The sequence below is a fragment of the Delphinus delphis genome, chromosome 8 (assembly GCF_949987515.2).
Source record: "Delphinus delphis chromosome 8, mDelDel1.2, whole genome shotgun sequence".
Classification (NCBI taxonomy): Eukaryota; Metazoa; Chordata; class Mammalia; order Artiodactyla; family Delphinidae; genus Delphinus; species Delphinus delphis.
In genome coordinates, this window is record NC_082690.1 from 28,715,623 (window position 1) to 28,731,455 (window position 15,833).

A 15,833-nucleotide genomic window follows, 5' to 3' on the forward strand; every position below is an offset into this window, starting at 1 on the left:
TAGGGTCCCTGGAAATAGAGTCGAGAGGGAGGATTAAGGGCAAAAGATTCAAGAGGAAAACAAAAGAAGAAAAGGTTCCGGGAAAGGGATCTAACTTTGGAATCCGTTAACTGGTAGCAAGCAAAGACAAGGAGGTGTGGGTGTAAATGCTTTTTTGCACAGTGTCTTTCTGTAATAGAGAAAGCTGCTGCGTACAGCACGGGAAGAAGGGGGGGGGGGTGTTTTGTTTTGTTTTGTTTAAACAAACTCTACATCCCTTCATGCTTTAGAGAAAGAAATGAAAAGAAATATCAGATAAAATGCTACCAAACCCCACGGAGGTTTTTTTCCCCCAACTTATTGCAATCCTACTTAAGCGACATGATCCAAAGGTGGAAACAGGAGTATAGACTGAGGATGGACGGGTGGGCAGCTCTGTGCTGTTCTAACTGAACCTGCACCAAAGAGGCAGTCTTTTTATAAAGGGGAGAAAGGAAGAGGGAAGCAGAGGGGAAAGGAGCCGCCGAAGGTTCCCCTAAATTGCTTATCAGTAACTCATTTGATTCACTTTCGGATATCTGCTACAGCCACCCACACGCATACCCCACCGGAGCAAAGCTTACCTATTTGCACGCTGCTCGGAAAGGCTCCCATGGCGAGTCCCCAAAATCCAGAAAATAACAAGACTATCTGTCTGCAAATAATCCTCATCTTCTTTTCTCCTCTCCCTGGCGCGCTCTCTCTTTCTCTCGCACTCTTCCTAAAGGCTGTTCAGAGACACATTGAGGACTATGGCGCTAAAATTAAAAACAACCAAAAAAGAAAAAAAAAAAAAAAAAAAAACAGAGGAGAGAGGTTTGGGTGGTTTGGGGTTATGACTATTTCCCTTTAGCAATCCATCCCGAGCTGCCAGATTTTTCCCGCAGTCTCCATAGCCCTGGGAGAGGTTTTCTGTCCGGCTGCAAATGTTACACATGCAAAAGATGGTGGTGGAGCGGCTACTGGCTGCTCGCAGAGATGAGACATGCGCTCTCTCTGTGCCTAGCTCGCACTAGCTCTCGGCCCTCGCTTTCTCACCTACACACACACACTAGCGCCGCGGCCGCCGCACGCGCTCTGCTGCTCCTTTCAGCCAACAGCCACCTAAAGCCTACACCAGCCCGGAGCCTCGCGCCCCCTCCGCGAGCGCGCAGCACTCCCTCCGCACGCCCCTCGCCCACTACTCGGCAGGCTTCATCCCTTGGGTGCTCACCCGAGCGCCTCAGTCTCTTCGACGCTCCAGAGCCAATCTGGAGACAGGTTTTTCCTTTTCACGACTCCCGCCTCTCTTCTTCCCGCGTTCGCAGTGGGTCCTACTCTGGGGATGGGCACCCCCAGCGTCCCTCTCTGCTTTCCGGGCGCCTCTGCTTCGCGGCTGCACTTGGCAGGAAATTTACCCGCGGGCCAGGTCCTCAAGCCCCGAACAGGGCCTCGGGGGGTTAGTACTTCCCCATGCCCCCGGCCCCCTGCCGCATTCTTGCAGGCTCTCGGGGAGGACCGGCTGCCTCCCTCTCCTTCAGCTCAGCCTTTCTCTCAGCCTCGCCCTCTTCTGCCACTGGGCTGCGCGCGGGGGACTCCGGTCCTCGCTGCAGCAAAGATTTCTCACCAGCAAACAGCCCGGGAATCTGGAGAGCCTGAGACGGGAATGGACGAGATGAAGGGGCTCAAGAGAGAGAGAGAGGAGGATGAGAAAAGGGGGCAAAGGGCAGCCTCAGGCAGGTTTAAGAAGCTGGAACCAAGGAGGAAAGAATTGATGGAGTTCAGGCTGGAGAAGAGACACAGAGAGGTCAAACCATTTTAGGAAAGAGAGGAAGGAAGAAAAAGTTAATTTAAATAACAAAATAGGGTGATGAACGGGGTGGGGAAGAGACTGAGAGGTGAAAACTGAATAGGGGGTCTACTTGTTCTTTGAAAGGCTTGGAACTAGGAGTAGGAAAGGTAATTAAAGAGTTCTTTCTCTCCAGTCACCTTTTCAAGAGACACTTTGCCTCTGTGCTAGACACACTTCAGGAGTAGCAAGAACATAGTTCAGGGACTGATGAAGAAGAATGGGAAGGGCAGTGCTTGGAGCAGTGGGCACAAGTTGGTATTTGTGCCTGATAGAAAAATGGGGTATTTTACATGCACATAGTTTCTTAGCTGGAGCTCCAGAATACTCACTCTACTCCATGTCACTCCAAGAATACTTAAGCACTGCCTTGATGATGTCAAAAGTTGTTTTAAATGGGTAGAAGAAATTTATTATTCTAGAAAGTTTTAGAGCTATGGTGTCATTGCCTCTCCAAGGGTCACCTTTAAGACTTCATTTCACTTGGCTGTATTGGATGGAGTCTGTACCACACCCAGAGAGAGTGACTGCAGTAGCAGTGAATGAAAGGTTTCTGATTTCCTCTTTATGGTTTGAGGTCTTCTGACCTAGACAGTATATCTAATCCCCTAATTCCATTAAAATGTAAGAGGAAATGTGTTTTAAATCTTTACAGTTCTTTGGGTGCCATTGGTTGAATCATATTATTTTAGAGCCTCGAAGGCTGGATCACATCAGCTAAAGCCAAGTTTTTGACGAATTATTAGAGGGAGGGATTCTCCTTAAAGGTTAACTGTAAGAAATTTTAGAAACCTTCTGGTATCATACCTTCATATTAGTGTCTTCTACACCTAAAGTACTGTCTTCCATTACATTTTACAAAAGAATATAGTAAGTGCCTATGCTTATCTGATGTAACATTTGGGAAAAGAGGAGAAAGAATTGATCAGTGTGGCCCACCCGGTAAAGACTTCTTGAAATATGTACTGCCTTTACTCCTTCAAGTCTCCTTTCATTAGATATCACTAATTGCCTACAGTTGGAATTTGAGGATGACATTTAATAATCCTCAATTAATCCTCTGTTAAATCTTCAGAGTGCTTTTCTTCAGAGTGCTTCTCTAAGTTCTGAATTTTGCTTTTAAAGTCACATCTTTTTGTTGTTGCTGTTATTTATCCACTTTTCTGTTACATTTCACAACAGATTGTTATGACAAAAAACATCTTAATTGTGAGTAATTGGATACCACAAATCATACATTTGTCATTTCAGTTTATAAGGCTTTAGTCTTACAAGTCAAGTGGGATTTGAAATGTTTTCCTTTTTGTCTTTTCTGTCAATGTAAAAACCAAGCTGTAATAATATTATTCTGCTTCTCTTATAAGAAGATAATAAAATAAGCCACATAAAATTCAAGTTGAATTTAACTGAAATTAAAATTTCAAAACCCACCAAATCATTAAATTCATAACCTAGTTGGGCAACTAGTCTAGCTCCCCCTAATGCACAGAGGCAATAATTAACTTTTGTTCTTCTCAAAATCAAAAGATTTGAGGTTTCAAATAATGTAATGCCACCATCACTATAGGTGCAGGACAAGTTTTATGTTTTTATTTTTTAACAGAATCTAATTTTTATTTAAATGGAATGGCATTACTTTCATATAGAGTATTAATCAAGGTTAACCAATGCTTATCTTGTTCATCTAAATTTCTACATGTAGTACGGTCATTTTATTTTTCATCTAACCACGATAATGACACCTTGACTAATATGACCACAGATGACACAACTATAGTTTTCCAAAATAGTAATCTGGTTTTTTTTAATTTCTATTTTTCCAGTTAATTAAAACCTCCATTTTACTTTATGCATCTAAATTATCTTTCTCTGTAGGATATCTCTATTTATCTCTCTATATATCTATATCTACAGGGATATACTTATAGATATATCCTCATGTCATGCTTGTCTTTAAGATGTACCAAAATGGAACAAGTTTTAGAGTTGACTCGGAAGGAAGGCAAGTGGAGGCTGTGGCAGACGTTGTGCATTCATATATAATAGAAATTATAATCAACAACACTGAAGACAAAACAGTGAAGAATAAAAATGTAGCTAGTAATGGTACAGCTAACACCTGCACTTTTAATCTTGAGTTTCTGATCCTCCAGTCATATGTATAAATATGACTCATGATACACTTCTTATTATCCTAAGTATGAATTTACATATAGAAAACAATTACTTGAGACTCTCTTTGGAGCACTTGTAAAGGCAGAGGTAAGATCCTGCTATATCTCTGCAAAAAATTTGAAGAATTATTACCAGCTGAGAAAACCAAAGATACATATGTTTGATCTTATTGCTTTTGTGTTATTCTAAGTAAATATTTTCACAGTTTTCTGAAATTCAACTTACTAATATATTAAAAGAAGGTATCATACTAGAAGGTTTCTAAACTTTCTTATAGTTACCCAAATCTCTGATCCTATGAAGTAAATTCAGCCAGCATTTGGGCAGTTCTGCTATGGGAAAGGCCCGATGCTGTGGGCAATCCACAGATGAACATGCCACAGCCTCATACACAAAACATTCACATGGTGTGGCAGGGAAGGCTTTGTGGAGAATTTTCTGTGAGAAGAGATAGATATTGATAGATAGGTATAGCTCTCTAAGTAGAAAAATGGTGTCCAAGGGCCTGATGATATAAAGCACATGCTGCCGAGCTGTTTTGGGGTATAAACTTGGGGTCGTAGAGGATGATAAGAACAGAAAGTTAGGTTAGACTGTCAATGGAGCATACTGAATGAAGTGCTTGGGATACTGAACCTTATTCTGTGAGGAGGTATCTGGTATGTGTATACAGAGAAAGGGAACATTGGTGATAGTGAGGTGGTTTGGTGATGTAGACCAGGAAAGGCAGGAGCTGAGACTAGTTTATAGACTGCCTTTCAGAAAATCATGTGAGGTGGGACAAAGATCTGGAGCAGAACCATAGAAAAGCAACAGGATAAGGGAAATAGGAAAGTTATTGCTGAGATAAAACTGACAGGGCACACTCATCACCTGGTGGGGAATCATGGGTGTGCCATATATTTAAGAGTTAGGATCAAAGGTAACCTCAAGTTTGAAACCTGAGTGTTCTAAAAAGAAGCTGTGGTAATCAGCAGGTTGGTGATATCTTCAATTGGGAAAAGAAATTTAGGAGAAAGGGCAAGTTTGCTGGGAAATAGGCTTTTCATCAAATTATTCACACTCAGATAGTTATATTTTGAACACCTACCATGTCTAAGTGCTTGAGATATAGTGGTGAACAAAACAAAATTCTGGCTATTACTGGAAGATTCCTAATATCTGTGAACCTTCACTATTTTGCTAAGGCCTTTCATATATCATTTGATCTACAGAAAAATTTAGATATCATTAAATTGATTAGGAAACCCATCTAAAGGTTAAAATTCTTACATAAATTTATATTCTTAGTAACTGATAAAACCAAGAGCTAGGGATAAAACTCAGGTCTGTCTGATTTCAGAGACCATGCTGTCCTCATTAAAGCCTGCTGAGTTAATGAGCTCAAGGTGCAAAGAGGGGTCTGGAAGATTAAAAAGTAAACTGGAAGAATCCACAATATTTAGAAAAGTAGTATGGTCTTCGAAGACCTCAGGTTTTTACAGTAAAATAAGTGAGTTCAGATTATAGACCCCTAGTGCCTTGGTTACGTTAGCATGGATACATTACTTAACCTTTCTATTCTGGTAGAACATATGTAAATTTTCAGCACAGTTCTGGCACATCATAGGCAGTTCTTATTAATAAAGAGTTGCCAAAAATGTGATCAAGGTTCCAATAGAGGGAGGCACAGGGTACCACGTGAGCAAAATAGGAAGTCTAATTCTGATTTTGAGGGAACCCAGGAAGAACTCACAAAGAGAATTTGAACTGAATTTTTATGGGTGTGTTTTATGGATTAGGTAAAGAGAAAAAATTATGTGCATTACATCAGTGGGCATATGCCTTTCTGTAAGCTACTAGAAGTTTGGTAAAACTGGACTTAATGTTGTATTAGGGGGAGTGCTGGAAGTAAGGTTGGAAAGCAAAGCAAGGGATGGTTATGAACTGTTTCATTCAGTTCATATGAACATTTCATGTCTGAATCTCATAGACATAGAGAAAAAACATTATCAGCAAAGGGGTAAAAAGATAAGATTTTCATTTTAGATCCAAAATCTTGAAATGTGTAGTAAATGCTACACAGTGAGGCTGGAGGCAGGAGAAATTTGAAAGCTGTAGAAATAGTCTAGGTGTAAAATGATTGTGTGAACAAAGCTAATAACAGTCGAATTTACTTGAAGTTGTACTTTTAGGTTTCTATACACTAGCAGAATTATAAAAGTTTCATGTACAAAACTATGTATAACAGTACTATTTATCACAGCAAAACCCCAAACAACCCATATGTTCTTTGAGAGGAGACTACCTTACAAGCTATTGTATATCTAAACATTGGGGTTATTCAGTGAAATAGAATTGCCTCTATATACCACTGTGGAGTGATCTCAAGGATATGTTATGTGAGAAAAACGAAGGTAGAGACAAGTACGTGCACACTAGCATTTATCTAAAAGAAGGAGTATTTTCTCTAGGGACAGAAAATCAGAGTAAAGAGAAAGAAGCAATAAACCTTCCATAGATACTCAGAGTTACATTATCTTAATTTATTTAAAAACAGATAATTCTGGCATCCTCTGTAGTGGGATATCTCCTAAAGACAAAAATAATTGCAAAAAGCAACTTACACTGTTTTCACTGATCATATTGTTGATGCTAGTATTGATATTGCTGTTCTGAGAATGTTTTGTATATATTGTTGCATAAAACCAATGAATTATTATGCTGGTGTTGTTGGAAAAAGCATCAGAGAAAGGTGATACATGTTTAAGATCAAAGAGGGTAAGTAAAAAACCTGGTAGTTTTGAATTTGAATTGGAAGTTTCAGTATGGATTAATGATTTATTTTATATTTTCAATGAAATATGTATTTTCTAGTTCTATACACTACTGGCATAGAAATAATGACCAACCTATTAAAAATCAACACTTCTTGTACTCATTTTGTGGTATCTAATACTATACCCTACTAAAAGACATTCCAAGTCTAGGAAAAGGACTCATTCCAGGTCTATGGAAGGAACTGTACAAAGTGCACTTGGAACATTGTGTCATAACAAAAAGATATGAAGCTATTATAATTACTGAGTTCATGTCAAGAGTTTTCAGCAGCCAACTGGAAGATCTTTCCATTGACTGAAGATATCAAAAGGAATAATGCTTGCAACATATTATAACACATCACTGTTAAATCCACAGCATCATAGTGATAATTTTGAAAAGAGATAGAAGCCTCATCAATCTCCTTTATGTTAGTTAGGAAACCAACTCATAAATATTTTAACATAAACTTTTCATTTTGGCATATTTGATTTACAGAATAGTTGGAGAGATATTACAGAGAGTTTCCCTATACCCCTCACCTAGTTTCATTTTTCTTTAGTGTTACCTTACATTACTCTGGCACATTTACCAAAATTAAGAAACCGACAGTAACATGTTACTGTTAACTAAACTCCAGATTTTATTTGGATTTTATCAGTTTTTCCATTAGTGTTTTATTCTGTTTCAGAACCCAATTCAGAATACTTCATTGCATTTAGTTGTCATATCTGTTTGGGTCTCTTCTATTCTGCAACAGTTTTGTCATCTTTGTTTTTCATGACCGTGACAGTTGGATGAGTACTAATCAGGAGTTTTGTAGAAAGTCCCCCAGTTTGGATTTGTCTGATGCTTTTCTCATGCTAATTGAGGTTTTGGACTTTTGGTAAGAATACCATAGAGTATCACATCATGCCAGGCTTTCCATGATATTCCCATTGACATCACTAGTGATAACCTTCATCAACTGGTAAAAGTGTATTTTCAAGGTTTCTCCACTGTAAAGTTACAATTTTTCCATTCCATAATCTATTCCATAGAAGTGAGTCAAGAAGTATGGCTCACTCTCTAGGGTGAGAGAATATGTACATATATTACTTGGAATTTTGTAAGGAAAATCTGTCTCTTCTTCCCTCATTTTTTAATTTAATCATTTGTTTATATCAGTATGGATTTATATTTATTTTATACTTTGGGTTATAATCCAATGTTAAAGTATTTACTAATTATTTTTGTTGCTTAACTTACTCCAGCTTTGGACATTTGGAGCTACAATTATTCCCCCATCCTTTTGTTTTTTGAACACTTCCATGCTTATTGTAATTACAAGATAATCCAGGATCATCTTGTATATTTTCTGTTGTAGCCTTAGTATAGTACATTTCTTCAAGGAGTCCTGCTTGCTCTTATTAGAAGATGATACGTAAAAAGCAAAATCTGGACAGTGGGTTTGCTCATTGTTACTGGGTTGTCATTGTTTCCAGGTTTCCATGTAGGATAGAGCTTGTATACTAACCTATGTATACATACATATCAAAAATTATTTCTCTAGCTATCCATCTATATATGTATTAAGCTAAATATGAGTTCATACTGATTTCTCCACTTCAAATGCAGCACTGCCGAGTTTGTTCTAGCTTCCATTCTTCCGTATCTTGCTTAGATATCAAAAGAAATGATATCTTCCATATATTATAACATATCAATATTAAATCTATGACATTATAATGATGAGTTTAAAAAGACAACAGTCTCATCAATCTCCTTTATATAATGTTAGGAAAGCAACTCATAATTTCTCTCCAACTATGAGAAACCTGGTTCCAACAATCAAGTAAGATACATTTACTTATGATATAAACCTAAATTTAAGTTTTACAAAACAATTTAATTTTTATACCATATTTTTTTAATCCACTGGTGATTACTGAAAACCCATATATACTATTGTTGATTATCTGCATGCCTGGAACACACTGAATTCTATAGACATTAATATAAATGGATGACATTGTTTATGACATTCTGTCCTATAAGAGGCAGGTGCATTATCCAGACTAATACCAACAATTTAATAAATAAATTTATTTATGTATTTATTAGCTAAATCATTTCTTGACAGGGCCTAGATTTTTCAATATGTATGTATTTTTCCCCAACTAAACTGATACTTTTTGATTTTCATATAGTTTGATGCAATCACTTTCCAGCAATAGGAACAATACCCTAGTGCCTCATAGAGTGCATTGCTGTACCTTTTTATCTATCTGTTAAACGTGCTTGAAATCAGCACACTAATCTTGCCCTATAGCAGTTGCTTGATTAATCTTTTTCCAATCTATCTACCTCACATGGTCTCTCCATGAAACTGATTGACATTGTGCATGATTTAAATGCTGATAAGTTATCTCTCTTTCAAAACCACAGAATCCTTATTACACCAAAAAAAATTACTTTCCTTGTTTTATGTTCCTCATTCCTCTCTGGAGTCACTGCAATTGAAAGGGGTCACCAAGTAAGACTAATTCACTCATTCATTCACCATTTATTTATAGAACATTTACTATGGATCATGGTATCATGAAGGAATGAAAAAGTTTTTTAGCCTTTATGGCATTTGTTCCTTAAAATTAAAAGATCCCAAATACAGACACATATACATAAACACACATATCCAAGTGAGTACAAAAAAATATGTTGTAAACCTTACATTAGTGGTAGAAACCTGATGTGATTGATCTCCTTCAAGGCGGGAATTATGTTGTATTAAACATGAATCTACCCCTACAGCAGCACTAGCTCCTCATCTTAATACCTATTCAAGGATAGGAATAGCTAAGTAAAGTATCGTGGGAAAGTTAGTATTTGAGCATGATTATAAAAAACTGGAAGGTTATCATTTGTTGAGAAATGGAGGAGCATTTCAGACAGAAGAAAGAAGTGGGTGCTCACTAGGAGCAATGAGTAGCCCAGAGATGGGAATCATGATGGGGATTAGTAGACAGTAGGACTCAGGAGTTTAATAAAAGCCAGATTCTGAAGAGCTTGGCATATGTAGACATGAAATAAATATTTTGTAAACAAATTGGAAAATGTTACAAAATGGGGTGTTGAGACATACATTTCCCCTTTACCTTGTTTATTAACAAATACTATTGTATTTCTTTTAATAATGGAGTCACGGATTGTTTGTTTAACTTGATTCATATACAGGCAGTTGATGGAGAATTGATGAAATTACTTTGATAATCAAAGTCCTCCAAAATGATATTTCAGATTTAAAAAGTGAATATTATATTGTGTTTTCCAGTTTAAACAACTACACTGAACACATTCACAAATTATGTGTTTAGTATTTTAAAATTTAATTTGACTTTGGACAGTTTAATTGCGATGACTATAATTGTTCTTTATTAGGCAACTACAATGATTTAAGAATGTAATTTTTAGTTCTTGAAACAATCTTTCAATTTAGTTACTACTAGGCTTGTTTTTAAAGATGAGAAGATTAAAGCATAGAGTGTTTAAGTAACAAGCCCAATGTCACATAGCTAGTAATGATACAGCAGGATTCAAAGAAATAGTCAGTTCCATAAATACCACATATATTTATAAGAAAAGCCAAGTGTTTTGTTTGCATCAATTGTCATGGCTCTGATTTAAGCTGAAGCTTATGCATCATTAATGAAAGAAAAATTATGTACTTTCTAATATTGTAGAAATATAAGTACTGAGTAAGTCATTTAACACAAATGCCATGGTAGCAAAGTTAGATCAATAATAATTATTTCTTCCAGTTTAACAAATATAAATATTTGATTGGTTAGGAAGGAAAAAATCTAAAGAAAGGGAAATAAGCATACTCACTCTAGTTATATAACCATCTGATACTTGAAACAACTCAAATGGTTGATCTATAATAGAGTTACCTCTCCCTATTATAAATCATATACATCCCAGTTTATTACATTTAAGTTCTAAACATTTTTCTGATTCCATTTTTTTCCTCCTTTTTTTATCACCTAAGAAAATTTGAGTTGTACGTATTTAGTCACACCATATCCAACTTCTTTCCCTTGAAAATATCCTTGGCTGTGACTGAATACATTTTGCATAGCATTTTTAACAAAAATAACATGGAACCATACTGACTTCACTTCTAAGATGATTCTACTCACAAACTTGTCTGGTTTCCTGAATGTTCAAAACAGTCTTATGCAAAATGTTTATCAGCCAACATACTTCTTAGTCCAATGGACAGATTATGGATAAGCTATTTATGAAAGTGATCAATTACTGCTATCCCCAGATAAACTCTTTTTATTTATTTATTTTTATGGTGGTAACTTTATTATTAATTTATATATCTATTGATCTATTTATTTATTTATTTGTCGTAACTTTGTTTATTTATTTATTATTGTTTTTGGTGTGTTAGCTTCTACTTTATAAGAAAGTGAATCAGTTATACATATACATATGTTCCCATATCTCTTCCCTCTTGTGTCTCCCTCCCTCCACCCTTCCTATCCAACCCCTCCAGGTGGTCACAAAGTACCGAGCTGATCTCCTGTGCTATGCAGCTGCTTCCCACTGGCTATCCACCTTACGTTTGGTAGTGTATATATGTCCATGCCTCTCTCTCGCTTTGTCACAGCTTAACCTTCTCCCTCCCCATATCCTTAAGTCCATTCCCTAGTAGGTCTGTGTCTTTATTCCTGTCTTACTCTTAGGTTCTTCATGACATTTTTCTTCTTAAATTCCATATATATGTGTTAGCATACGGTATTTGTCTTTCTCTTTCTGACTTACTGCACTCTGTATGACAGACTCTAGGTCTATCCACCTCATTACAAATACCTCAATTTCATTTCTTTTTATGGCTGAGTAATATTCCATTGTATATATGTGCCACACCGCTTTTATCCATTCATCCGATGACGGACACTTAGGTTGTTTCCATCTCCAGGCTACTGTAAATAGAGCTGCAATGAACATTTTGGTACATGATTCTTTTTGAATTATGGATTTCTCAGGGTATATGCCCAGTAGTGGGACTGCTGGGTCATATGGTAGTTCTATTTGTAGCTTTTTAAGGAAACTCCATACTGTTCTCCATAGTGGCTGTACCAATTCACATTCCCACCAGCAGTGCAAAAGGGTTCCTTTTTCTCCACAGCAGTGCAAGAGGGTTCCTTTTTCTCCACAACATTTTTTGTTTCTAGATTTTTGGATGATGGCCATTCTGACTGGTGTGAGATGATATCTCATGGTAGTTTTGATTTGCATTTCTCTAATGATTAATGATGTTGAGCATTCTTTCATGTGTTTGTTGGCAGTCTGTATATCTTCTTTGGAGAAATGTCTATTTAGGTCTTCTGCCCATTTTTGGATTGAGTTGTTTGTTTTTTTGTTATTGAGCTGCATGAGCTGCTTGTAAATTTTGGAGATTAATCCTTTGACAGTTGCTTCATTTGCAAATATTTTCTCTCATTCTGAAGGTTGTCTTTTGGTCTTGTTTATGGTTTCCTTTGCTGTGCAAAAGCTTTGAAGTTTCATTAGGTCCCATTTGTTTATTTTTGCTTTTACTTCCATTTCTCTAGGAGGTGGGTCAAAAAGGATCTTGCTGTGATTTATGTCATAGAGTGTTCTGCCTATGTTTTCCTCTAAGAGTTTGATAGTTTCTGGCCTTACATTTAGGTCTTTAATCCATTTTGAGCTTATTTTTGTGTATGGTGTTAGGGAGTGATCTAATCTCATAATTTTACATGTACGTGTCCAGTTTTCCAAGCACCACTTATTAAAGAGGCTGTCCTTTCTCCACTGTACATTCCTGCCTCCTTTTTCAAAGATAAGGTGACCATATATGCGTGGATTTACCTCTGGGCTTTCTATCCTATTCCATTGATCTATATTTCTGTTTCTGTGCCACTACCATACTGTCTTGATTACTGTAGCTTTGTAGTATAGTCTGACTTCAGGGAGCCTGATTCCTCCAGCTCCGTTTTTCATTTTCAAGATTACTTTGGCTATTCGGGGCCTTTTGTGTTTCCATAAAAATTGTGAAATATTTTGTTCTAGTGCTGTGAAAACTGCCAGTGGTAGTTTGATAAGGACTGCAATGAATCCGTAGATTACTTTGGGTAGTAGGGTCATTTTCACTATGTTGATTCTTCCAATCCAAGAACATGGTATATCTCTCCGTCTATTTGTATGATCTTTAATTTCTTTCATCAGTGTCTTATAATTTTCTGCATACAGGTATTTTGTCTCCTTAGGTAGGTTTATTCCTAGATATTTTATTATTTTGGTTACAGTGGTAAATGGGAGTGTTTTCTTGATTTCACTTTCACATTTTTCATCATTAGTGTATAGGAATGCCAGAGATTTCTGTGCATTAATTTTGTATCCTGCTACTTTACCAAATTCATTGATTAGCTCTAGTAGTTTTCTGGTAGTATCTTTTGGATTCTCTATGTATAGTATCATGTCATCTGCAAACAGTGACAGCTTTACTTCTTCTTTTCCGATTTGGATTACTTTTATTTCCTTTTCTTGTCTGATTGCTGTGGCTAAAACTTCCAAAACTATGTTGAATAAGAGTGGTGAGAGTGGGCAACCTTGTCTTCTTCCTGATCTTAGTGGAAAAGCTTTCAGTTTTTCACCACTTGAGGATGATGTTTGCTGTGGGTTTGTCATATATGGCCTTTATAATGTTGAGGAAAGTTCCCTCTATGCCTACTTTCTACAGGGTTTTTATCATAAATGGGTATTGAATTTTGTCAAAAGTTGTCTCTGCATCTATTGTGATGATCATATGGTTTGTCTCCTTCAATTTGTTAATATGGTGTATCACGTTGATTGATTTACATATATTGAAGAATCCTTGTATTCCTGGAATAAACCCCACTTGATCATGGCGTATGATCCTTTTAATGTGTTGTTGAGGATTTTGCATCTATGATCATCAGTGATATTGGTCTGTAGTTTTCTTTCTTTGTGACATCCTTGTCTGGTTTTGGTATCAAGGTGTTCATGGCCTCATAAAATGAGTTTGTGAGTGTTCCTCCCTCTGCTACATTTTGGAAGAGGTTGAGAAGGATAGATGTTAGCTCTTCTCTAAATGTTTGATAGAATTCGCCTGTGAAGCCATCTGGTCCTGGGCTTTTGTTTGTTGGAAGATTTTTAATCACAGTTTCAATTTCAGTGCTTGTGATTTGTCTGTTCATATTTTCTATTTCATCCTGAAACAGTCTTGGCAGGTTGTGCATTTCTAAGAATTTGTCCATTTCTTCCATTTTGTCCATTTTATTGACATAGAGTTGCTTGTAGAAATCTTTCATGATCTTTTGTATTTCTGCAGTGTGAGTTGTTACTTCTCCTTTTTCATTTCTAATTCTATTGATTTGAGTCTTTTCCCTTTTTTTCTTGATGAGTCTATCAATTTATCAATGAGGTTTATCAATTTTGTTTATCTTCTCAAAAAACCGGCTTTTAGTTTTATTGGTCTTTGCTATCATTTTATTGGTCTTTGCTATCGTTTCCTTCATTTATTTTTCATTTATTTCTGATCTGATTTTTATGATTTCTTTCCTTCTGCTAACTTTGGGGTTTTTTTGTTCTTCTTTCTCTAATTGTTTGAGGTGCAAGGTTAGGTTGTTTATTCGAGATGTTTCCTGTTTCTTAAGGTAGGATTGTATTGCTATAAACTCCCCCCTTAGAACTGCTTTTGCTGCATCCCATAGGTTTTGGGTCATCGTGTCTCCATTGTCATTTGTTTCTAGGTATTTTTTTATTTCCTCTTTGATTTCTTCAGTGATCACTTCGTTACTAAGTAGTGTATTGTTTAGCCTCCTTGTGTTTGTGTTTTTTACATATCTTCTCCTGTAATTGATATCCAGTCTTATAGCATTGTGGTCGGAAAAGATACTTGATACAATTTCAATTTTCTTTAATGTACCAAGGCTTGATTTGTGACCCAAGATATGATCTATCCTGGAGAACGTTCCATGAGCACTTGAGAAGAATGTGTATTCTGCTGCTTTTCGATGGAATGTCCTATAAATATCAATTAAGTCCATCTTTGTTAATGTATCATTTAAAGCTTGTGTATCCTTTTTTATTTTCATTTTGAATGATCTGTGCATTGGTGAAAGTGGGGTGTTCAAGTCCCCTACTATGAATGTGTTACTGTCAATTTCCCCTTTTATGGTTGTTAGTGTTTGCCTTATGTATTGAGGTGCTCCTATGTTGGGTGCATAAATATTTACAATTGTTATATCTTCTTCTTGGATTGATCCCTTGATCATTATGTAGTGTCCTTCTTTGTCCCTTGTAATAGTCTTTATTTTAAAGATATGATATGAGAATTGCTACCCCAGCTTTCTTTTGTTTTCCATTTGCATGGAAAATATTTTTCCATCCACTTACTTTCATTCTGTATGTTTCTCTAGGTCTGAAGTGGGTCTCTTGTAGACAGCATATATATGGGTCTTGTTTTTATATCCATTCAGCCAATCTGTGTCTTTTGGTGGGAGCATTTAGTCCATTTACATTTAAGCTAATTATCGATATGTACATTCCTATTCCCATTTTCTTAATTGTTTTGGGTTCATTATTGTAGGTCGTTTCCTTCTCTTGTGTTTCTTGCCTAGAGAAGTTCCTTTAGCATTTGTTGTAAAGCTGGTTTGGTGATGATGAAATCTCTCAGCTTTTGCTTGTCTGTTAAAGTTTTAATTTCTCCATCAAATTTCAATGAGATCCTTGCTAGGTAGAGTAATCATGGTTGCAGGTATTTCTCTTTCATCACCTTAAATATGTCCTGCCAGTCCCTTCTGGCTTGCAGAGTTTGGCTGAAAGGTCAGCTGTTAACCTTATGGGGATTCCCTTGTGTGTTATTTGTTGTTTTTCCCTTGCTGCTTTTAATATGTTTTCTTTGTATTTAATTTTTGACAGTTTGATTAATATGTGTCTTGGCGTATTTCTCCTTGGATTTACCCTATATGGGACTCTC

General features: G+C 36.5%; 1 protein-coding gene across 3 annotated transcripts in view; it reads right to left on the minus strand.

The window, feature by feature from the left end:
• Window positions 1-1,056, minus strand: part of GRIA4 (glutamate ionotropic receptor AMPA type subunit 4) — a 515,737-nt gene extending 514,681 nt beyond the window's left edge. For all 3 annotated transcript variants that reach the window (XM_060018030.1, XM_060018031.1, XM_060018032.1), the window contains exon 1: window positions 603-1,056. In XM_060018030.1, the coding sequence (XP_059874013.1) occupies window positions 603-690 (88 nt within the window). In that variant the 5' untranslated portion in view covers window positions 691-1,056. The remainder of the gene's footprint in view (window positions 1-602) is intronic.
• Window positions 1,057-15,833: the final 14,777 nt, after the last annotated feature.